At 42.7% G+C, this 25964-nt stretch overlaps 1 protein-coding gene across 1 annotated transcript in view; it reads right to left on the minus strand.

Moving 5' to 3' along the window:
- ANKUB1 (ankyrin repeat and ubiquitin domain containing 1) overlaps nucleotides 1–25690 on the minus strand; it is a 51016-nt gene extending 25326 nt beyond the window's left edge. The window contains exons 1-3 of the mRNA XM_089672585.1: nucleotides 25341–25690; nucleotides 16715–16858; nucleotides 2968–3184 (exon numbers count right to left, since the gene is read on the minus strand). Coding sequence (XP_089528711.1) covers nucleotides 2968–3184; nucleotides 16715–16858; nucleotides 25341–25430 — 451 coding nt within the window. The 5' untranslated portion in view covers nucleotides 25431–25690. The remainder of the gene's footprint in view (nucleotides 1–2967; nucleotides 3185–16714; nucleotides 16859–25340) is intronic.
- Between the last annotated feature and the right edge of the window lie 274 nt (nucleotides 25691–25964).

The following is a 25964-nucleotide window of genomic DNA, read 5'->3' on the forward strand; positions in this document are numbered from 1 at the left end:
TAGCAATTTGTGTTACCAAGCAACTGAACAGGTGTACCCAATAAAGTGGCCGGTAAGTGAACACCTATATATAATTTTTTTTTTTCTACAGATATTTATTTGAAGTACCTTTTGCACGTAGCACTTTTATAATTCTGTATGAGATTTGTTTATGTTTATTTATTTATGGTTTTAAACAATTTGTTGCACATTGGCATATGGCACTTTGATAAATGTGATTTAGAATGGAGTATGGATAGAGGTGGGGGTGTAGGGTAGCGCTGTCTATTGCTTTTTTCTGCACAATTGTTTCTTTGGTGGTAAGATAAGACCCCCCTTTTTGTGTCACCTGTGGCACAGTCCGATATTATTTCCTTTTCACTTAGTGTCCCCAGTCTAATGGCCAACAATATTCCACCTACTTTCTCTAGCCCAAATTGTCCTAGACCTGTCTCAGCCTATGACTGCACAGTGAAAGGAGAAGCAGCATAGTGATGAGCTCATCTCTCTTTCATTCTGCTTTCTCTTCCTATCAGCATGCTTCTTGTCAGAACATGTACTGATTGGCTCTTGTACTGTTTCTTTCACACTGCAGTCCTGATGTACAGGGACAGCAAGAGGTCAAATGCAAGTACTTTCATTGCTTGCATTTTAAAAATAAAGATGTATTAGGCCCCTTTCACACGAACGTTTAGATCAGGTCCACCTGTCATTTTTTTCAGACCGGCATTATAGACTGCTGGGTGTAAACAGACTTGTTTCTATTTATACCTGCATATCTGTTCTGCTAAAAACAAATGGAAGAGGATGTACACCCAATCACCCATAAGAGCTGGTTCACACATAAGCGAATTGGATGCGTTGTGAACCGCATCTAATTCAAATGACGTGAAAGAACATTGCTTTCTATTATGTGGATTCAGTGCAAATTGAAAAAGAAGTCCTGTCAGTTTTCTGAGCAGTGTGGTTCAGGTTAGATGCAAATTCAGGCCCATTGACCTCTATAGGAACATTTCTGAATCGCGTATGTCATGTTGTGAAAAGGATAAAATACTGGCCTGATCCTGATGTAAACCTGACCTGAACTGCTGAACAACTACTTTGTCAATTAGCTGTGAAAACAGAGCTTCAATTTTCAATGCACATGTGTGAATCCACAAGTAGGGTGTGCTTGGTGCATGTCTGCTCTGCATAAATGGAGTGGACATGGACTTGTCATCCACATGCTCTGCGTTGCTCACCAGGGAATCAACAGACAGATCCCCTTCTGAGCATAGCAGATCAACCCTGTGCGAAAGGGGCCTTAGTGACTGCAGAGCTACACTATATTGCCAAAAGTATCGGGACGCCTGCCTTTTCATGCACATGAACTTTAATGGCATCCCAGTTTTAGTCCGTAGGTTCAATATTGAGTTGGCCCACCATTTGCAGCTATAACAGATTCAATTCTTCTAGGAAAGCTGTCTACAAGGTTTAGGAGTGTGTCTATCGGAATGTTTGACCATTCTTCCAGAAGTGCATTTGTGAGGTCAGGCACTGATGTCGGATGAGAAGGCCTGGATCGCAGTCTCCGCTCTAATTCATCCCAAAAGTGTTCTATTGGGTTGAGGTCAGGACTCTGCGCAGGCCAGTCAAGTTCCTCTACCCCAAACTCACTCATCCATGTCTTTATGGACCTTGCTTTCTGCACTAATGCAGTCATGTTGGAACAGGAAGGGGCCATCTCCAAACTGTTCCCACAAAGTTGGGAGCATGAGATTGTCCAAAATGTCTTGGTATGCTGATGCCTTAAGAGTTCTCTTCACTAGAACTAAGGGGCCAAGCCTAACCCCTGAAAAAAAACCCCACACCATAATCCCCCCCTCCACCAAACTTTACACTTTGCTCAATGCAGTCATGCAAGTACCGTTTTCCTGGCAACCACCAAACCCTGACATGTCCATCAGATTACCAGACAGAGAAGCGTGATTCGTCACTCCAATGAACATATCTCCACTGCTCTACAGTCCATTGGCGGCGTGCTTAACACCACTACATCTGACGCTTTGCATTGCACTTGGTGATGTAAGGCTTGGATGCAGCTGCTCGGCCATGGAAACCCATTTCATGAAGCTCTCTATGCACTATTCTTGTGCTAATCTGAAGGTCACACAAAGTTTGGAGGTCTTTAGCTATTGACTCTGCAGACAGTTGGCGACTTCTGCGCACTATGCGCTTCAGCATGTGCTGACCTCACTCAGTCATTTTACGTGGCCTACCTCTTCGTGGCTGAATTGCTTTTATTCCCAGTTGCTTCCTCTTTGCTATAATACCACTAACAGTTGACTGTGGAATACTTAGTAGCAAGGAAATCTCATGGATGGACTTATTGAACAGGTTGCAGCCTATCACGGTACCACACTTGAATTCACTGACTTCCTGAGAGCGACCCATTCTTTCACAAATGTTTGTAGAAGCTGTCTGCATGCCAAGGTACTTGATTTTATACACCTATGGCCATGGAGGTGATTGGAACTCCTGAATCCAGAGAGGGGTGTCCCAATACTTTTGGCATTATAGTGTGCATTAAAATATGTCTTTTATGTTTGCATAGAGTTTAGTTTTAAAAGCATATTCCTTTTTTTAAGTAATAAATGCACTTGTATTAAAAGAAGAACGTGCATTTTTAATTTTTTTTGCAAAGCCTTGTAATCACAAACAGCCCCAGGTTGGTAACAAGGTATGGGCCTTCAGTTACAGAGTTTGAAGAAGTATCAAGTGTCTGATAAGAGTGCTGTATAACACAAGCAATAGTTATAATAATGCAGCATTTGTGTTCTGACATTTCTAGCACCAGACTTTCTGCACCAAAAACAACCAAGCCAATTTTCAGAAATAACCAATAAAAGTAGTTGTAGGAGAGTGCAGAGGGGAACTTGACTGCCTGCCATAGGCAGAACAAAACTGTTCTTAATCATAAGGCACGTTGTCTTATAGTGGTTATTTTACCTATTTCCAGCTTGTAATCGCTCAGGGTGTTACAGTCATACATTTCTTTGCCTTCTAATGTCCTCAGGCAGAAAACACTGACTGGGAATCCACATTTCATAGATACTAGGGATTTCAGCTGTGAAACTCTTTCATTGAGAAGATGAACCTTTCCCATTATCGGGACCTTTTCTTGTGTCACTGCATTAAATACATATATTGTCGGCTTTTCTTCTTCCTGGAATCATAAAAAAATATACATTTTTTGAATGACTAATTGAAATAGCTTTAATAATGCTGCTTGCAATTGACATACATGGTTATATGCAAGCTTGATAAATTTATTTGATAGATGATTAATAATATGGCCACAATTACTGACTTTTAGGTACAGTGCCTTGAAAAAGTATTCGTACCGCTTGAAATTTTCCACCTTTTGTCATGTTACAACCAAAAGCGTAAATGTATTTTATTGGGATTTTATGTGATAGACCAACACAAAGTGGTACATAATTATGAAGTGGATGGAAAATAATAAATGATTTTTAAATGTTTTACAAATATATGAAAAGTGTGGTGTGCATTTGTATTCAGCTCCCTCTACTCTGATACCCCTAACTAAAATCTAGTGGAAGCAATTACCTTCAGAAGTCACCTAATTAGTAAATAGAGTCCACCTGTGTGTAATTTAATTTCAGTATAAAACAGCTGTTCTGTGAAGCCCTCAGAGGTTAGAGAACATTAGTGAACAAACAGCATCATGAAGGCCAAGGAACGCACCAGACAGGTCAGGGATAAAGTTGTGGAGAAGTTTAAAGCAGGGTTAGGTTATAAAAAAATATCCCAAGCTTGGAACTTATCACAGAGCACTGTTCAATCCATCATCCAAACATGAAAAGAGTATGACACAACTGCAAACCTACCAAGGCATGGCCGTCCACCTACACTAACAGGCTGGACAAGGAAAGCATTAATCAGAGAAGCAGTCAAGAGGCCCATGGTAACTCTGGAGGAGCTGCAGAGATCCACAGCTCAGGTGGGAGAATCTGTCCACAGGACAACTATTAGTCATGCACTCGACAAATCTGGCTGTCAGGGCTCCAGGTAAGACCAGAGATGCGTGAACTGACACAGGGAAATGCAGGCGCAGGCTCAAGTATGGTGTAACAATATAATTTATTAAAGGTTATACACAAATATAAACGCACAACAAAACCAAACCTCCAACTGATAACGGAATGTACACAGACAAGAGCAGTCAGGGCTGGTGAGGTGGAGTGGTCAGGTGGGCTGGGTCAGGAACCATCGGGCAGACAAGACACAAAGGAGTAGGCAGAGCGTAGTCAGACGGGCCGGGTCAGGAACAATCAGGCAGACAAGGTACCAAAGGAGCAGGCTGGAGAGTGGTCAGGAATAGCAGAGGTCAGGACAGGCGGAGTTCACGCAGAGTCAGGATCAAAGCAGAATCAGGAATCAGGCAGGATGCAGGTACAGGGGCTCATGGGAAACATACACCAAGGCACTGACTGCAGGTCTGGCCATTCCTTAAATACACCTCCTGCAATCAGCCTCAGGTGATGGCTGATTACAGGAGTGAGCTTCTGGTTGCTGAGAGCACCCACTGGTCAACCCTGGTACTGCAGCCCACAAGGCAGGTGAGTCCCACCACCATTGGCAAGTCCATTCCTGACAGTACCCCCCCCCAAGGAACGGCCTCAGGACGCTCCAAACAGTCCTTAGTGGGCAAAATGTTCCACCGCCTGGGTCAGGTAACTGGCTGGATATCAGGGGCTGGCACATCAGGCTGGGCAGCGGGCGGAGGCACATCAGGCTGGGCAGCGGGTGGAGGCACATCAGGCTGGGCAGCGGGCGGAGGCACATCAGGCTGGGCAGCGGGCACAGTCACCTGGCACGACAGCGAGCACAGAGTCACCTGGTAGAACAGCGGGCACCGAGTCACCAAGCTCGACAGCGGGCACCGAGTCATCTGGCACGATAGCGGGCACCGAGTCATCTGACAGAACAGCGGGCACCGAGGCACCAGGCCGGACCACAGGCACCGAGGCACCAGGCCGGACCTCGGGCACTGAGGCAACAGGCTGGACCGGGTCATCAGGCTGGATCACGAACACCGGGTCATCAGGCCTGATCGGATCATCAGGCTGGATCAGGTCATCAGGCTGGATCACGAACACCGGGTCATCAGGCTGGATCAGGCCATCAGGCTGGATCACGAACACCGGGTCATCAGACCGGCTCGGGTCATCAGGCTGGATCACGAACACCGGGTCATCAGGCCGGATCGGGCCATCAGGCCGGATCACGAACACCAGGTCATCAGGCTGGATCGGGTCATCAGGCCGGATTGGGTCTTCAGGCCGGATCACGAACACCGGGTCATCAGGCTGGATCGGGCCATCAGGCTGGGTAGAGGGCACCAGGCCATCACGCTGGATAGGATCATCAGGCTGTGTAGGATCATCAGGCCGGATCGGGTCATCAGGCTGGGTAGCGTACACTGGGGCATCAGGCATCAGGCCATCAGGCTGAACAACGGAAGGCGGGTTCTCAGACGGCAGGCTGACCGGTTTGGATACTGGTAGGATGCTACTGGTTGGAAAGAATTTTTGCTTCTTCTTGGGTTTAGTTACTGGGGCACTGCAAGTAAATGCAGGTCTGTAAATGGATGGAGTAGCTGGAGACAGAGAAGAGCTGGAGGGTGGAACAGAGGAGGGAATAGTTGTTACAGCAGCCTTTTTTACAGGGTTAAAGGCAAGATAGGTGCAGTGAGTGGGAACAGGGTACTGACATGTGGTAGATAGCAGGGTATATTGGGCTGTCACTGGGGGTGCTGTCGATAATGCAGGAATAGAGCTTTGAGCAGAGGAATAATTAGAAGCAAGATGGGTTTGTTGCAAGCTGCCTGAGGCTGGGTGTAACAAGTCTGACCAGGACTGTAGTATTGGTTGAACAAAACTCAGTTTACACATAGCCTGTCTGACCAAAGACTGCACTGCGTTTATACACTCTACTAGCACATGTGGTGAACATGCTGAATAATGTTCCCAGAAGCAATCCTGATCATCCCCCAACAACCATACCAGTGATTCTATTTGATCCACACTGAATGGTGGAAGAAAGTTATCCCTGCTTTCAGGGGTACTAGATGAAGCCAACTCAACACAAGCCTGAATCAATGGTTGCACCTCAGAGAACTCTGTGCCCTGATCTACTAGGGAATGAGCGACCCGTATGCATTCTAGCAGCTGATCCCTGGTATACTCCTGCAGAGTCTGATAGGCATATTCTCTGTCATCTAAGACTAGCAAATACAAGTATATAACCTCCTCAGGATGCATCCTTCCCAACAACAAGCCAAGATGGCTTCCCTGTGCAGCCACTTCTGGTCAGGAAATTCCTTGGTGTAATGTCAGGGCTCCGGGTAAGACCAGAGATGCGTGAACTGACACAGGGAAACGCAGGCTCAAGTATGGTGTAACAATATAATTTATTAAAGGTTATACACAAATATAAACGCACAACAAAACCAAACCTCTAACTGATAACGGAATGTACACAGACAAGAGCAGTCAGGGCTGGTGAGGTGGAGTGGTCAGGCGGGGCGGGTCAGGAACCATCGGATAGACAAGACACAAAGGAGTAGGCAGAGCGTAGTCAGACGGGCCGGGTCAGGAACAATCAGGCAGACAAGGTACCAAAGGAGCAGGCTGGAGAGTGGTCAGGAATAGCAGAGGTCAGGACAGGCGGAGTTCACTCAGAGTCCGGGTCAAAGCAGAATCAGGAATCAGGCAGGATGCAGGTACAGGGGCTCATGGGAAACATACACCAAGGCACTGACTGCAGGGCTGGCCATTCCTTAAATACACCTCCTGCAATCAGCCTCAGGTGATGGCTGATTGCAGGAGTGAGCTTCTGGTTGCTGAGAGCACCCGCTGGCCAGCCCTGGTACTGCAGCCCACAAGGCAGGTGAGTCCCACCACCATTTGCGAGTCCATTCCTGACACTGGCCTTTATGGAGGAGTGGCAAGATGAAAGCCATTGTTGGAAAAAAAAGCCATAAGAAGTCCCGTTTGCAGTTGCGAGAAATCATGTGGGGGACACAGCAAACATGTGGAAGGAGGTGCTCTGGTCAGATGAGACCAAAACTGAACTTTTTGGCCTAAAAGCAAAATTCTATGTGTGGTAGAAAAATAACACTATACATCATCCTGAACACACCATCCCCACTGTGAAACATTGTGGTGGCAGCATCATGTTGTAGGGATGCTTTTCTTGAGCAGGGACAGGGAAGCTGGTCAGAGTTGATGGGAAGATGGATGGAGCCAAATACAGAGCTACAATGGAATGAGTTATATCAAAGTATATTCATGTGTTAGAATGGCCCAGTCAAAGTCCAGACCTAAATCCAATTGAGAATCTGTGGCAAGACTTGAAAATTGCTGTTCACAGACACTCTCCATCCAAGCTGACCAAGCTTGAGTTATTTTGCAAAGAAGAATGGGCAAACATTTCACTCTCTAGATGTGCAAAGCTGGTAGAGACATCCCCAAAAAGACTTGCAGCTGTAATTGCAGTGAAAGGTGGTTCTACAAAGTATTGGCTCAGGGGGACTGAATACAAATGCATGTCACACTTTTCACATATTTATTTGTAAACAATTTTGAAAAACATTTATCATTTTCTTTCCCCTTTACAATTATGTGCCACTTTGTGTTGGTCTATCACAGGGGTCCCCAAACTATGGCCCTCCAGGTGTTGAGGAACTGCAAGTCCCATGAGCCTCGCAAAACTCTGACAGCCACAGGCAACACTCCAAGAGGCATGATGGGACTTGTAGTACTTCAGCAGCTGGAGGGCCATAGTTTGGAGACCCGTGGTCTATTACATCAAATCCCAATAAAATACATTTACGCTTTTGGTTGTAACATGACAAAATGTGGAACATGTCAAGGAGTATGAAAACTTTTTCAAGACACTGTATATAAGAGGATATGATGGATCAAGCATAGTGGGCCTATATAGAACAAAGGAATTGCTATTATTACTAATAGCAGCCAATTAGGTTTAAACATTTGTTTCCCAGCCTGCTTTTCATCAGAATCTTTCAGAGCTATGGTTGTGTCTCACTTAAAACCTTTCTAACTTGCTATTGTTATCCCCAGAATGCTCTCTTACTGACGACTTGACAGGCCCACTCACCCGAGATGCATTTTTAATAGAATTGAATTTACCTTTCCTAATGTGTCTGTCTGCTCTTACTCTGTGAAAACTGAAATCTCTTGCAGACAGGGAATTCCAAAACTTCTCTGTTAATATGTCATGTATTAATATTCCATCATGCACTTTGCCTTCACTTTTAAACAGTGGTTTTGCTGTGTACACTGTGTAGTTCTATACTTGTGAACTAGACACAAAAACTAGTAACATATATGATAGAGACTGATAGCTTCTATGTGTGATAAACAATGGCGCACACTCCATGTGTGCAGTGAAAACGGGCCCCGAAGGGGTGGGGCCCACTTTGTCCTAACACATTACACAAGAAGTATTGGGAAACGCCATTCAGTTCCCCTTCTGTGTTTTTGCTGCAGCTGTGCTTGTCACAGGCAGCTGCAACAGAAACCTTGTATAGGGTTGGGAGGGGTCATGTGCTAAAAATCAGCATGGAGAGTGGGAGGTGGGCCCCTGTAGCAGGACTGTGTTTGGCTGAGATTTAGCTCATCTACTGGACTTCAGAAGAGGAGCAGAGCCAGAGATGCAGTACTATGAGTACTGTGAGGAGTCCATGGAGAAGAACAGAGGTATGCTGCGCAGGGGGGAGGCTGACAGTACTGTGAGATGGAGGGTCTCTTACAACTGACCTCTGCACTTTGTACTCTACATCACTACTGACCTCTGAACTCTGTATCATTTACTTTTGACCCCTGAACTCTGTAGTAAGTGAAGCAGAGTTCAAGGGTCAGTAGTAAGTGATGCCGAGTAAAGAGGTGGGTAGTAAGTGAAGCAGAGTTCAAGGGTCAGTAGTAAGTGATGCTGAGTAATGAGGTGGGTAGTAAGTGAAGCAGAGTTCATGGGTCAGTAGTAAGTGATGCTGAGTAAAGAGGTGGGTAGTAAGTGAAGCAGAGTTCAAGGGTCAGTAGTAAGTGATGCTGAGTAAAGAGGTCAGTAGTAAGTGAGGCAAAGTTCAAGGGTCAGTAGTAGGTGACACAGAGCTCAGGGGTCAGTAGTAAGTGATGCAGATTTCAGGGGTTTGTAGTAAGACAGGAAGAGTTGAGAGGTCAGGAGTGAGTGACACAGAGTTCAGAGATCAGTAGTAGATGCTGTGGAGTTCATATATCAGTAATAAGCAGAGTTCAGAGGTCAGTAGTGATACAGAGTTCAGGAGTCAGTATTAAGTGGTTTAGAGGTCAGTAAGTAAGGGACACCAAATTCAAATGTTAGTAGTACTGTAATTGAGGCAGAGTTCAGGGGTCAGTAATAAGTGAGGCAGAGTTCAGGGGTCAGTAATAAGTGAGGCAGAGTTCAGGGGTCAGTAATAAGTGGGGCAGAGTGCAAGGGTCAGTAGTAAGTGGCAAGAGTTCAAGGGTCAGTAGTAAGTGATGCAGCGTTCAAGGGTCAGTAGTAAGTGATGCAGCGTTCAAGGGTCAGTAGTGACACAGACTGTAGGGGTCATCAGTAAGTAAAGCAGAGTTCAAGGGTCAGTAAAAAGTGCCGCAGAGTTCAGGGGTCTGTAGTCAGAGAGGAAGAGTTGCAAGGTCAGGAGCAAGTGAAACAGAGTTCAGAGATCAGTAGTAGATGATGCTGGGATCAGATATCAGTATTAAGCAGAGTTTGGGAGTGAGTAGTAAGAGACACAGACTTCAGGCGTCAGTAATAAGTGAGGCACAGTTTAGGGGTCAGTAGTAAGTAGTGCAAAGTTTAAGGGTCAGGAATAAGTGAGACAGACTGTAGGGGTTAATAGTGATGAGTCAAGAGGTCAGGAGTGAGTGACACAAAGTTCAGAGATCAGTAGTAGATGATGTTGAGTTTAGATATTAGTAGTAAGCGGAGGTCAGGGGTCAGTAGTAAGAGACACAAAATTCAGCGGTCAGTAGTAGGTGAGGCAGGGTTAGTATTAACTGAGGCAGAGTTCAGGCGTCAGTAGCAATTAAGGCAGAGTTCTGAGGTCAGTAGCAAGTGACGAAGAGTTTAGGAGTCAGTAGTAAGTGGTGCCAAGGAAAGAGGTCAGTAGTAAGTGATATAGAGTTCAGGTTTCTGTAGTATGAGAGGCAGAGTTGAAAGGTCAGGAGTGAGTGACACAGAGTTCAGAGATGATAGATGTGGTAGATGATGCTGCTATAAGTGGAGTTCAGGGGTCAGTAATAAGTGGCACATAGTTCAGGAGTCTTTAATGACTCAGAGGTCAGTAGTAACCGATGCAGAAGTCAGGAGTCAGTAGTGAGTGACATTTAGCTAATGAGTCATGAGTAGTGATTAACGCAGAGATCAGTATTAAATGATGCTGTGTTCAGGGGCCAGTAGTAAGTGATGCAAAGTTCAGAGGTCAGTAATATGTGATGCAGAGTTCAGGGGTCAGTAGTAAGTGATGCAGAGTTCAGGGGTCAGTAGTAAATCACTTACTACTGACCCCTGAACAAATGGCCCAGTGTCTAATGTTGGGCCCTGGTCCCTACAGTGTATATCCACAGATACTGTGCTGCACATTCTGTATTCAACACTGACTCATTCTATACCATGTAAGTCTACTCAGACTCTATTTGACCTCACCTCTTTAACCTCTTGCCGTCCGCCTGCTGTTTATAAACGGCAGGGCGGTGGCAGACCAGGGTCGGGTTGCCGTCCATAAACGGCACCCGCCTTTTCTAGCTGTGCGCGCTCCCTGGGAGCGCGCACCACCGCGATCCGGTGCCCGCTGTGTCCTCCGGACACAGTGAAACACCGATCGTCGGACGGGACCTCTGTACGAGGTCCCGATCATGTGATCACTGATTGGCGAATCAGTGATCACATGCAAAGTAGTAAGCAAGATGTCACTTGTGACATCATTGCTTACTATGTGTGAAATCTGTGAATGATCACAGAGGTCACATGGTACAAGGCTATTCACAACAGCCTTGTACCATGTGACAAGCTGTGACCACTCACAGCTCACTCAGTAATTCTCAATGACTGCAGGAATGCAGACAGAGAGAAAGAGAAATGATTGTTTTTACATCCTATATGGGTGTAAAAGCAATCAGTGTAAAAAAAAAAAAAAAAAAATCTTCATCACCCTCCACAAGTAGTACAGTGTCACCATGGTGACAGTGTACTGCTAGGGTGACAGTATGTAAAAAAAAAATAAAAATAATAATATAAAAAAATAAAATAAAATGTAAAAAAAATTGTTTAAAAATTATAATTTTTGGTTATAAACTAATTTGGATTTTTTTTTTTTACTAAAAAAATAACGGAATAAATTTTGGCTAAGATTTATGATGAAATATTATTTATTTGCAAAATTTTATTTAAAAAAACACTTTTTTCAAAATTTTTTAACTTTTTCATTTACATAGTAAAAAAAATAAAAATCCCAGCGGTGAATAAATTCCACCAAAATAAAGCTTTATCTGTCTCAAAAAAATAGTAAAAAATTCATATGGGTACAGTATTGCATGACCGCGCAATTGTCATTCAAAGTGTGATAGCGCTGAAAGATAAAAATTGCCCTGGACAGGAAGGGGTAAAAGTGTCCGGACAGGAAGTGGTTAAGCCAATCGCTATTAGAGATATGCCCAGTTTTTGCTGCGGCATGTTGCACATGCTGCATTTTCTTGTTTGCTAGACAGGGGGCCCAACTTCTAATCTTGCACACAGGCCCACTGCTTTACAAAAATGCCCTTGGTGATAAATCTAATTTCTTGATGTATAGTATATGTATGATATATACTGTAAAGTGTCTTGCAGTGTGGATGGGCAATTTTTGCACTACCCCATTATCCCCAGTCTGCCAGTTTTGCTACTGTATTTCTCTACATACTGTATAAGGAAGGAAAAAGCTAAATAAGTGTTCCTTTCGATGAACAAATTACGAGTTTAGTAACCTATAAAAACCAATTAGAAATAACTACACTGAAGTCAGACAAGTACAAGATAGATCCTAAATGATTTTTATAGGTAGTGCACTTTGCATTTACTGTAGTTCTTTTTTTTGGCACTCTTTTAATGAATAGTCTTTACAAGAGAATATAATAATTATGCGAATACAATTATAGTACAAATCTTGCACTATAATAAGTAAGCACATTTAAATAAATCATAATGTGTTAGGACTGCTCACAGTTAAAGTACTGTATTATTAAACCCTCTGCAATTTTTAATGTGCAGGTTAATGTCAAGCAGTGTAACATTACCTGGTACATTTATTCCCTTATACCTGTGGCCAAACATACCCTACCTGCTCATTGCTGCAGGTGCCAGGTCCACATGGATGCTTCCTCTGAACCTCCAGGGAGTGGAGCCGAGCATGCTCCCTGTGCCTCTCTCATCTACGGAGAACTAGGGACAGCACAGCCTCCAGCCACTGTCAATCAGCAGCTGGAGGGAAGAGCAGAGGTGTAGCTTGCAACCGGGGCTATGATCTTTTGTTAATGTTAGGAGACCTATCCACGGTGCTGGATGGAAGTGCACGCGCAAACGTTGCTCCATGAGACCCTGTAAGGGCATGGAGCCACCCGAAGGCAGGAACCAGAGAGGGGTGAATTTTCTACAGATGATTTAAAAGCACTCACCACATGAAATGCTGAATATTGAAGTGCTAAGGTATAGGCTGAAGCCATGGGAAACTGTGACATGACAACAGGCCTCCAGCCTAGATCCCATTCCTCAGTCAGAGCCTCCAGCTGTGACCTTGGGATTCTGTAGAATTTGGATGGATCCATTGTTACTGGGGATTTTGGCCAAAGCCACAGACAATGCTATTCACCAAATATGGCCGTATTAGATCAATGATGTCACCAACATCCCAACATCTTTGTAATGTGCAGCTGATTGGGCCATGTGCCTGCTATGAGAGCTTTTCACAGATTTCAGAAAAACTGTAGCTCATCACTGGTGCTGAGGTCTACTGTCAAGGGTTTAAGAACACTTTGGTGCATATTAGGTCATAATTAATTTGTGTTTTTCAAGATATGGCTACTGTATGTGTGTGATGGAAAACTTTAATTTGTTTGTAAATATTATCCAGTGTACTCATGCACATATTCTGGTGTATTTATGTATGAGATGTATTGGCTAAGTTTAACAATCAACCAGGCGATTGTCATTGGTATACAAAGTTTGGCAGCCCATAGATCAGAGGTGTCAAACTGGCGGCCCTCCAGCTGTTGCCAAACTACAAGTCCCATCATGCCTCTGCCTTTGGGAGTTATGCTTCTAACTGTCAATCTTGCAATGCCTCATGGGACTTGTAGTTTGGCAACAGCTGGAGAGCCGCCAGTTTCACACCTGTGCCATAGATGATTCAGTTTTGGTTTTTTTTTGGGAGGGGGGATTTGTTCAACCAGTAGGTTGAATTATAAAAATAATTACCACATTCCCCTTCCACACATTCAAGGTGGATATGGGAATTAATTTCGCTGAAGTTTCCCTGTCGTCCGAATACATCTGGCAGCACTGATGAGACAACATTTATCCCACAGGCTGGTTGTACAGAAGTTGATTAGTAGATTGACTTCTGTACAACCACTGTCCCCATACATGGATCAAAAAATTCAATCCATATATGGCCAGCTATACACACTCAAACTGAATATTTGCACAAGCAGTGATGAAGAGCAGGTCACCATACCAACATTACTACTAATATATGTACTGTATGTTTTAGTTTAGAACAAGATACATAAACTGTATCTTTTTGTAAAATACACAAGACAATGGAGGTGTGTTACAAAGAGAAACATAAAATTTCTTTTAAACTTTATTAACCCCCAAAAGACAAATTATCTAACTATCTATACCTTCTGGAGACCTAAATCATTCCTGCAGGTGACGAAGATGGAATTCTTACATTTTCTTTGGGCAACATAGTGGCTAAATGGTTAGCACTTCCGCCTGGAAGTACTAGGGTCATTGATTCGAATCCCAACCATGGCACCACCTGCCTGGAGTTTGCATGTTATCCCTGTGCCTGCGTGGGTTTCCTCCGTGTACTATGCTTTCCTTCCACACTCCAAAGACATGCTGGTAAGTGAATTGGCTCCTGTCTAAATTGGCCCTATGAATGTGAGTTAGGGACCTTAGATTGTACACCCCTTGAGGGTTAGGGACTGATGTGAATGTACAATATATATATATGTAAAAGCGCTGTGTAAATTGACAGCGCTATAGAAGTACCTGGAATAAATAAATAAATACCACAACCTTTTTTTTTTTTTATAAGTGATTACGTATTCTCTTTTCTCAGCTGCAAAAGGTGCTTAGAAAGATGGAAGTGGAGAATAAATAAATCAATAAACTGATCTTCCCAGTGAATGGCTGTGCAGGGGGGCATGTCAGCACAAGTCTGATAATTGGAGGACAGGCAGGCTGTGCTCCCAGCATAGCCAGAAAACTGATCATGCTGATGACATACGGACGTTAGTCTGCTGGAACACAGGGGAAAGGACACTGCAGAGACTGGTCTAGCGGCACAAAGGAAATTGCAGGAGCGGACAATTGGGTAAGTAAATCTTCTTTTCCATGCCCCCTAGATATAAATGAGCAATTTACCCTTGCAGTGTGGGCACAGCCCCACTACAAGAGAGAAGTTTCAACTTTCCAGATATTTCCTACAGTATTTTAATGATAAATGCAATCCCATAGGTTATTTTCAGAACAAAGCTCTAAAATGTAAAACATCTGACAGTAAAAAAACATAAAGCCATATACGTATAATTCACATGATAATATGTGGGCTTTATAACACCCTGTGGCCTGACAAATGGGAGCTGGAAAACAAACTGGGATAAAAATAGACAAAACTTTTTTTATGAGGAAAGCAGAGTATAATCTGTACAAATGGCCATTTTCCAAACTCTTACCAGGCCAAAAATAAAAGCAACCTACATTTTCAATCAATAAAGAAAAATACCAGTATATTTAATTACAGAGATCAATTATTCCTATTTTTAGCCAAGCCTGTGCTTTAGTTGCTCTGCTAACTGTAGACAGAAAACCGTGAAGTGCACGCACAAAACAGGAAGACGCAGGGATGCAGAAAAATTGTCCATTAAGCATTGCACACAGTATCTTGCCGTTAAGAATTCATGAGACTTCCCTTTTTCTGTGGTGTTTTTTTTATGGGTCATCAAAATAAAGGATGCTTATACACATTTTATTAGCTGCCAACATAACTTAAAAACAATACCCTCATTTGTGACCTCTTCAATTTACAGTACATTCTTTCATTTCTATATGTGGGCTTGTGTCAGAGTGACATTTTTCCCTTTACAATAGAGAACATTTTTTTATCTGGTAAAGCTGAACTTCAGATAGATATAGAAAGCACCAATCATTTCAGATCTGTAATCATTAAATGTATTTTTAATGCAAGCAGTATGAGTGTCTGAATTTGACCCAATATCAGCCTTATGCAGTTCCTGGACAGTCTGTGCAGCAAAGCTCAGAGAGGGAATGGGAGAATCAGCAGAAGGCGCCAGTTAGATGTGCTGCAGTGCAAGGAGCTATGCTGATAGGAGCAGAGAGCAGAGTGACAGAAATTAGCTCATTAGTGTGCTGCTTCTTCTTTCTCTGTCCAGTCACAGATGAATAGAAGGGAGGAGACATGTACATGTTATTGAACTGCAGCAGAGAAAATCAGGTCTCCTCCCCTGCCAGGCAGGGCTGTGCTGTGTGGTGGAATTGTGTAATTCCCTAGACTGGATGGACAGAAATACAAATCCTTTGATGGTTAAAACAGTTCTCATATATGCATTTAATCTGTGTATTTAACTGTTTGCCTGGAGTTCAGCTTTAATCTATTACTGCAGTGATTTCCATTCATACTCATGTGACCATGTGCATCAGTACCTAAAGCTGGCCATAGATGGATCGAAATTTTGCTGGTTTAGCAGGAACTGGCCAAGATTTGATCCATCTATGAGCATGCTGGTCGTACTGAAGGCAATCCAACTATCAACTTCAGTACAACCAGCCTATCCCATTTTTTTCATGCATGCTGTTTTTCAACATGGTGCTTTAAAGCTTTACTCCAGAAAATGAAAAAGTCCTCCTTTGTAGTGGGGCTGTGCCTGCACTGCTGTTTGCTTTTCCTTTATGCCTAGGGGATTGTGAAAAGCACTCTATCTCACCAAATCTTCTGCATCTGCAGGCTTATTCTGGCTGCTAGACCAGTCTCTGTGCCCTGACAGTCTAAGGTCCTCTGATATGATCAAGTCCAATGGAGGGACTATAGCCTTGCAATGGAAGTGAGAACCCTGAGCGACAGTACACTGTCTGAGCACAGTAGAGCTCCCTTTGCTGGAGGAGTGGAGGAATGGGGTAAATAAAAGAGCTTTTCCTGTCCCCTAGACTAAACAAGACTTAACCCATGCAGTACTGGTGCAGCCCCACTGCAGAGGAGGACTTTTTAGCTTTCCAAGATTTAGCTTTAATGAAGAACAAGAATACTAAGATGTTATATTTTTTCTTTATTTAGATTTTAGTGAGTCAAAAATCCTCACTAACAAATAATGTATGCCCACACTCCTTGAGAACAGTTGATCTTTACCTTAACAATACATTTAATAGTAGAACAAAGAGTAACACCAGCATCTGCGAGAACCCACTCATCTCTCAGCACTCCTCCTGCGTATGTCAGCTCCAGATATCGTCTCCCTTGTTTGTCATCTGTCAGCTGAATATGAAAAAAGTCCTACAAAACAAACATTCTGTTGTGAATCAGTTCTGAACGGTTGCGTGTATTTGTGCCACATACAGTAGAGTTCAGCATAAATCAGATCGAAATGAGGACATCAACACCCACTTCATTCTGTTAACTCTAAAGATTTTACTCCATTAACAAAGTGTAACAAAGTACAGATAAATACCCTAAAACTTTGAATGCACTTCACACATACGCTGCCTAGTAACAAACTCTTTGTTAAATGGTTCTCATAGATTTCAGAAGACCGTTTCATACAATGCTCCAGTGAAGTTGCTTTTCTAAGGGAATATAGGTTGTTTGCATTACAGAGGAATTTTAGTTGGCTTAGTAAAGGAGAGGAAGTTTTACTTTGCAAAGAATACCCAATCATAAGCAAGGAAAATAAAAAAGCAACATTTTTGCTTGCACATGATTGGATGATGGAAGTCAGAAGATCTTCACCTCATTCACTGAGTTCTTATGAAATTCAATAAATCAACCCCCATGTCTTTGGAGCAGCACATGGCAGTCTCAAACAAGTGTTCTCAGCTAACAAAAATTGAGGCTAGAAAACCTTTCACGGTCACTATTTTTCCCTAAAATTGCAACTGTCTGCCAGTAACTCATCCTCCTTTCTACAATGCTCTATACAGGGGCATTTGTTTAACTTCAGCGCTTCCCTTTAGGGGTGAAACTGGCCAAAAAGACACTGTGAAAGTTACTATACCTTCTGGAGACCTAAATCATTCCTGCAGGTGACAAAGATGGAATTCTTACATTTTCTTTGGGGTCATAAAACGTAGCGGATTACTTACTAGCTCTTGGCCTTACCAAAGGAGAGAGGGGAAATCAGTTTTACAAACCTTTTCAAATACTATGTCCATATGTCCCACACATTAGATTGCATCAAAATTCTGCTGAGAAGCGCTGGGTTGGCCTGGAGCAAGATATTTCACCTCTTCCATTGCAGTCCTTCCCATGGCAGTGTTTGGCTTTACCACAGGAAATAAAGTTGCATACCCTGATTGATACTATGTTGGTAGTCTTGACTAAGGTGGGCTGTCTCTGAAATTCTTCCCAGATGCCTACTCTTATGTCCCCAGATATTGGGGCCTGAGACTTTATTCCTGGTTTGATGGATCCAAAGTTTAAAGCTTTCCTTTTATCCAGCCAGTTTAGGATCAAACATTTCCTACAGAGAGGTCATTGGCTGACAATTTCAGAGATTTAGGGCATGCTCTCTCCACCTCTGAATTATTGAAGAGCCATGCAAATTTGATATTTCCCAAAATGTATGCCATTGTGGAACTTGTTTTTGGCTCCGATGTCTACATATGAACATTTCACCACTTTGCCATATGCTGTCTCTTACTCAGTAGTGAATAATCTACTCTGTTCTTACAAAAATGGGAGAGGGACCCTTACAGATAAACAGAGAGATTGTGTTCTGTTCTTCAAACACAGGTCCTCCAGCTCTAGTAGACATAATCAAGAGTCGGGTTACAAATTGTTAATCCGATGGCATAGAGCTCCCTCACTTTTACATAAGATCTTCCCATCAGTTTCTCCCCTCAGGGATACCAGCACACTGCTACACATCTTTTGGTTATGCCAGCATATACATCCATTTTGAGAAAACATCAATAGACCAATCTACTAACTTACCAACATTATCATAGAATTTCATTCAGAGGTGATCTCGTTACATATCACTCCACTTTCGAGGTGCTGATATAAAAATCCCTTTTACGCTGCTTTTTCAATGCCGCTAAAGTGTGCACTCCCTAAAAATGGAGAAATATGGACCCCCTGACAATTGGGCAATGGATAGCAGTGTAAACGGAATTGATAATATGTAACGATTGACTGCTCTTCTGAAACGTAAAACGCAAAAGGTAGTTTTATTGGCACAATTTCCACTGTTCACATGACTATACTGCGTACTTGGCAGATATGGTCCCTCAAGACCCTTCCGCGTAATGATTAGCTCATTCTTTTTAAGATTCATAGTGAATCTGTTCAGTGAACCCCAGCCTTTCCCTTTTGGTCTTGTATCTGCCCCCCTGTAGTTTTCTGCAGCCTGTAGCATGTGGAGCTACTGGGTCCCTCCCACAGTATTGCTTTCTGGAAAGGATATGCACGGCACAAAACTGATGGCAACACTACTTCACAAAGTAAAATTTGGATTTGCAATAGCATTTAGTATACAAAAAGTGGATTTGTGGTTATTTAGGAATATGAGTATTTAAATAAACATTTTAGTGATTGTAGTTTAACCTTTTAAGGTGCTTATAGCCATCAGAGAACCTTTGCCCAATCTAGCCATTTATGGCTGGATTGGGAATTAATTTTCTATCTGCAAGCCATAGTTTACCATAGCAGATGTCTCCTGCCTAAGTATACTTAGGACTGGAGAAAGTTGACCGGCTGGGTTGGATTCTTCCTGACCAATTGCTATTACTTTTTCTCCTTTCCTGCTGCTTGTGTCACAATCATTCATTTGAAAGATTGTTTCACAACCAGATGGTGCGTGTACAGCCAGCTTCCGTCTAATGTCTGCTGGATATTTATAGAGCTTTGCCTCAATCTGCTCCACTTTGTTTTAATTCAGACATTTTATAATCCACTATTCAGCAGATATAAAGGAACAATTGCACCCAGAATATCTTGCGAACCACTGGAACAAATGACTGCCCAATGCTAGCTGATCTATGTCAGTAGTATTGCAAGAAAACCACACCACTCCAAACTCCAACCCTTGCTTTAGCTACAGGTGAACCCAGGTGCCCACTATATCATTATGCCTTTCAGGGACATTTACAGATGAGACTATGATTAATCCTTTTCCTGCAGAGTGAATCCAGTTCTTCTGACAGCAGATGATCTTGGGAACTGTGGTCCTATAGCCAATACATACTGTATATCTGAGTGCTGATTGAACTACAACTACCAGAGAGCCTGTGCTATCCATAGAATTGGTGAGCAGGGGGATGCCAAACCTCTTTCTGTCTTTCTGAGACACTGCATGGAGACACCTTTACACATCAGTACCAGGAGATCTTTGCTTTGAGCGGTACCACAGTCTACCTTTGTAACTTCATTAAATTACCAGTATTCACTAATGTTTAGGGGACCCACGATTTCTAGCAGAAAGCAACGAAAACTACCATATCAGGAATTTTAAACATCACAGGACTCAAAATGAAATCTCTAGTAGCAGTTAAGCACAAGAGCCCAGACTCCACCTCTCCAACAGGCGGCTCCAGGCTTGTTTTGTTTGGACAATCCAAAGAGGAGGTGTGGTATTCTGAGTGATCATGTTGAACAAAGGTTCAATATACTCAAAGAGGGGATTGTGGGGAAATATGAGCTAGAAATATTTTAAATGCAAGGACTTCCTGCGCTAGGAATGGGGCCCTATTCACCAAGCTGCTGACACAACACTCCTTACCAACTAAAGTGAATAAATAAATAATATATATATAAAGTGCAGCGCTATCTCTAAATGTACTAAATAATTTATAAATATAAAGTGCAACACTAATTATACAAGTGCTCCAAATAATACCACAAGGTACTAAATTAATGTGCAAAATAGTGCATACAAAAGTGCAAAACGTGTATTACAGTTCATATAAAGTGCAAATTAGTGCTAATATTAATCACTCCAACCATCTGTTGATACATAAATCCACAGAAAATAAATATATTGTCCAAATGCAGCAAAAAACTATTTTTCTTTTTCAATCTTCATGCATGTGTCACACGTGACCACACTGTGTAACTCCAAACTTTAGCCGTGATGGCCTCTCACCTCCTTACCCCGACCCCACAGGGTCAGCTTGCTTTAGACAGGGCACTTCTTTGATAGCTCACCAGGGCCTCGCCTCTAATACTCTATCTGCAGTCAGCTCCTCGGTTCATGAATAAACAAAAGAGACTAACATAGTGTAACCTGTTTATTTACTGATGTAAGTATGAAAAAAGATTGCCCACTCACATTTATATTCGTCTTCTCACAGCCTTCTATACCCCATGCTATAAATCTCCTGCATGGGTATTTTAATACAGGGATTTCAAATATGGCCGCCACGCCGGAAATGACGTCACCACGCTCCCAGAATCCTCCTCGCGTACCGACGCGTTGCGTCACGGTAGCACGTGACTTCCTCAGGATTCTGGGAGCGCGGTGACGTCATTTCCGGTGTGGCGGCCATATTTGAAATCCCTGTATTAAAATACCCATGCAGGAGATTTATAGCACGGGGTATTGAAGGCTGTGAGAAGACGAATATAAATGTGAGTGGGCAATCTTTTTTCATACTTACATCAGTAAATAAACAGGTTACACTATGTTAGTCTCTTTTGTTTATTCATGAACCGAGGAGCTGACTGCAGATAGAGTATTAGAGGCGAGGCCCTGGTGAGCTATCAAAGAAGTGCCCTGTCTAAAGCAAGCTGACCCTGTGGGGTCGGGGTAAGGAGGTGAGAGGCCATCACGGCTAAAGTTTGGAGTTACACAGTGTGGTCACGTGTGACACATGCATGAAGATTGAAAAAGAAAAATAGTTTTTTGCTGCATTTGGACAATATACCGTATTTGCCGGCGTATAAGACGACTGGGTGTATAAGACGACCCCCCTACTTTTCCTGCTAAAATGTAGTGTTTGGGCTATACTCGCCGTATAAGACTACCCCTCTTCCAATGCACACCAGTGGGAGGAATAGTGCCCCATCATTGATGTCAGTGGGAGGAATAGTGCCCCATCATTGATGTCAGTGGGAGGAATAGTGTCCCATCATTGGTGTCAGTGGGGGGAATAGGTGCCCCATCATTGGTATCAGTGGGGGGAATAGGTGCCCCATCATTGGTATCAGTGGCAGGAATGGTGCTCCATCATTGGCATCAGTGGGAGGAATAGTGCCCCATCATTGGTATCAGTGGGGGGAATAGGTGCCCCATCATTGGTATCAGTGGGAGGAATAGTGCCCCATCATTGGTGTCAGTGGGAGGAATAGTGTCCCATCATTGGTGTCAGTGGGGGGAATAGGTGCCCCATCATTGGTATCAGTGGGGGGAATAGGTGCCCCATCATTGGTATCAGTGGCAGGAATAGTGCCCCATCATTGGTGTCAGTGGGAGGAATGGTGTCCCATCATTGGTGTCAGTGAGGGGTGGAATAGTGCCCCATCATTGGTGTCAGTGAGGGGTGGAATAGTGCCCCATCGTTGGTGTCAGTGGGGGGGTGGAATAGTGCCCCATCGTTGGTGTCAGTGGGGGGGAGGAATAGTGCCCCATCGTTGGTGTCAGTGGGAGGAATAGTGCCCCATCGTTGGTATCAGTGGGAGGAATAGTGCCCCATCATTGGTATTAGTGACACCAATGATGGGGCACTATTCCTCCCACTGACACTTGCTGACCCTGTTCTAGTACGGTGCTGCTGCAGCCAGCATATGTGGTTGCAGCAGCACCTCTACACAGAGCACTTACCTGCTGCTCCGGCACTCAATTTTCGCGGGGCCGCTCGGCTCCGCCCCCTCGCCGGTGATTGGCCGCCTGTGTGCCTTTCCTGAGCTACAGTTCTGGCGGCCAATCACCGGTGAGGAGGCGGAGCCGCGCAGCCGCACGAACATCCAGTGGCCGAACTGAAGGAGACGCCGCGCTTCCTGGACCGGATCGTCGTGGGACTGGATCCAGGTAAGAGACGTCAGCCCCTGCAAACCCCTGTACTTAATGCCGCAGCCCCCCTAACATGTGTACCGGCGTATAAGACGACCCCCGACTTTTGAGAAGATTTTCAAGGGTCAAAAAGTCGTCTTATACGCCGGCAAATACGGTATTTATTTTCTGTGGATTTATGTATCAACAGATGGTTGGAGTGATTAATATTAGCACTAATTTGCACTTTATATGAACTGTAATACACATTTTGTACTTTTGTATGCACTATTTTGCACATTAATTTAGTACCTTGTGGTATTATTTGGAGCACTTGTATAATTAGTGTTGCACTTTATATTTATAAATTATTTAGTACATTTAGAGATAGCGCTGCACTTTATATATATATTAAATATGAGCTAGGGCTATTGATTCAGGTATACCATTTTGTATTCATTATGCTTGCATTGTTATAAGAGTTAGTGATGTTTTAAGTAGATGAAATAATGATATCTTAAGTAAATGAAATAAGAAATGTCAGCTTTATTTTCAAGCTTATATGGAAAATTTAGTATGTGTATGTAACAGGTACAACCACAATTGTAACAAGATGAAGGCTATACTGCAGATGCTTGCAAAATATCATAGAAAACATAGATTAATACTCAGATAAGAGATCTGGGGACACAGCCAAAAAGGCAGAATGTACAGACTGAGGTTTAACTGTTTAGGGAAAGTTGAACTTTGTCTGGTATCTGGGTAAAAGTGAAAGGTACGCTTTGCTATTGGATAAGTTAGGTTTACTTTACTATTGGATAATTTGGGTTTGTGGTTTTTATCTTTATAAGCTGTAATGTACGTAATAAACTTTGCAATCTTCCTGTATCCTACTTGAGTGTTGGTTACTTTGATTGTCCGATTGCGATTGAGCCCGTGCCACACCCAGACACTGCGCAGCACAAAGAAAATATAAAAATAAGAATATAAGGAATCCAGGAAAGGGGGAATACCTAACAGCAACATCTTCTCTTTGAAGTCCATTGTTATTCAAATTGGGATACTTATATCTATTCATAGTGGAGTATACATTTACATAACTCTCTGCATTCCTCTTTGCAACACCAATAGTCGAGAAGGAACTGATAAGTTAACAAGCATTTTCTTCCCCCTCTTGCTACTGGTGTTGCAATTAAATGGTTGAAACTTACTACTCATGACTGTAGAATTAGTTGAACGTTGCTGATTGATTATTTCTATTTAACCAGTATTCTACTTTTATGTGTTAACTGGTGTTGTATATTCTAAACCCATTATCTTTGTGGCCTACTTCTACTGTGTGAATTGCTTTAAAATACAACTTTCAGTAGAGAAATGTGTAGATAGCTATTGCCTACCTCCTTCTGCTCCCTGTATATCCCTGGTTTTCATTACTTACTTGGAACAGGCATTCGACCAGTGAAGTCACTGAACTCTAGATATGCATTCTTGGTAGGTGCAATGAATACCAAAGTGAATGGTTAGCACAACAGCCATGCATCTTGCATTTCCAGAAAGAAGTCAGCAATGGCATCCATGTATTTCTCTCAAGATAGAGCTAGCTTTCAAAGAGATTGGCACAAATTGACACATTAAAGTGGTTGTAAACCCTTACATATACCTAGTGAAGTGATTAGCCTCAGATGATGTGATCTCCACAGAGCACACAGGAAATATGCAGAGCTGAGGCTGTCAATCACAGGCTGTGTGCTTGAGCTTCCTCCCCATCCCCCTCTATCTCTTAGAGTTAGTAAAACCTTTCAGAAGTGACTCATGAAGATAGAGGAAGGAGACAGCACAGAGAAATCACACTCAGTGCTTTGGATTAAGATACTATAGAAGGATATGGTTTGTTCATGTGTCAGAGGTTTACAGCCACTTTAAAGAGAAAAAAATAATAGTTTAATAATTTTATGTTTCTTTAGAGAGTCATTAATTTGCTGAACAACTTATTTATGAATTTACACTTTTGTATTGTATGAGAGCACAATACAGTTTGTTGCACTGTATTTATCTATATATGTATATATATCTGTCTAAAGACATCTCAAAGTGTTTGCACATACCTCTGCTATTTGTGAAAACTGTTCTTTATCACTCTAGAAGCTCCCAAATCTTCAGATTCGCACCTATCTAGTTAGATAAAAACTGATAGGCTACTTACTATTTTACCTTTTTTCCATATCTAAGAGGTCTTCAATTGCCTTGTGCAAGTCTGGATCTGGTCTGTGCTACTGTACCATAGGAAAGCTGTCAGGACAGCCGTTACCCGTGACAGCTAAAGCAGCTCATAGGTTATGCAATTTTCTTTCTATACATCATGGGGAGAAGGAAAGAAAATTGCTTGATTCCCCCATCAAGACAGTCAGTGTTGATGGGGGAAACCCTCCCGCAGCTCTATTGTGTTCTGCTGGAAAGGAGCCTTCCCTGTTGGCAGGACACAATGAACACTGCTGACAGCTATGGCCACAAGCAGTGATCGCATGAAAAATATCTGACAGGCTGGTTGTACTGAAGTTGATCAATTGATCAATTTCAGTACAATCAGCTTTGACCAAAGATGGATCGAATTTCGGCTGATCCCTGCTGAACCAGCCGAGATTCAATCCATCTATGGCCAAAACTAAACAAAAAATATTGACTTTTTCATATGCTTTACAGTATGTAATATTTCTTCTCTTTTTCTTTCCTGTATATTCACACACAGTATAAGTTAAATTCACCACCCCTTCCTTCCTACACATCTCCTGTCTACAAACCACTCACACTGCCAATATATAAATAAGTGATTACCTTGATCATCTGTTTGGCATCCTTTACAGTTTGTCCAGGACGAATGTCAAAAGATTCACAGAGACCTTCAAAAGCTACAAAGACCTTCATGTTACTGTTAAGCAGATATTAGAGGTTGTTGTGCCGTCAGTTGATCCTCACTTGTAACTTATGCCTTGGCAGTCGTATGACTTGATCTCTATTGCTATTACTGTCAGATAAAACTAAGGAACGTGTACATTATTGAGTCTGATTCTTCTGCCAAACTGAACAGGAACAATCTCCACCCAGCCTTAGAGAAACCACAAACAAGACAAGTGCCTACAGGTTAGTCACTATCTTAACGGACAACAGTGTAAGCACCTACACACACCAGGCTGGGTTTACCTCTATCCTTTATGTCAACAGACAATAATAATAATCTCGCTGCTCTATAATAAGAGGTTCTAAGATACATAAAGTGTTTGCATACTTTGTCTGACATTTGTTTGTAAACTCTAAATAAACATATATGACTCAATAATCTCCATGTTGTTATAACAACAAAATCGCATGGCATTATAAATAGTAGAGAAGGGATAAGTAGTAAATAATAAAGGACATGGTATAATGCATTATATGAAATCAGACCCGTGACATGTAGAA

This window comes from Staurois parvus, unplaced genomic scaffold (assembly GCF_062004578.1).
Source record: "Staurois parvus isolate SC_StPar_1 unplaced genomic scaffold, SC_StPar_1.0 ptg000131l, whole genome shotgun sequence".
In the NCBI taxonomy this organism is placed as follows: domain Eukaryota; kingdom Metazoa; phylum Chordata; class Amphibia; order Anura; family Ranidae; genus Staurois; species Staurois parvus.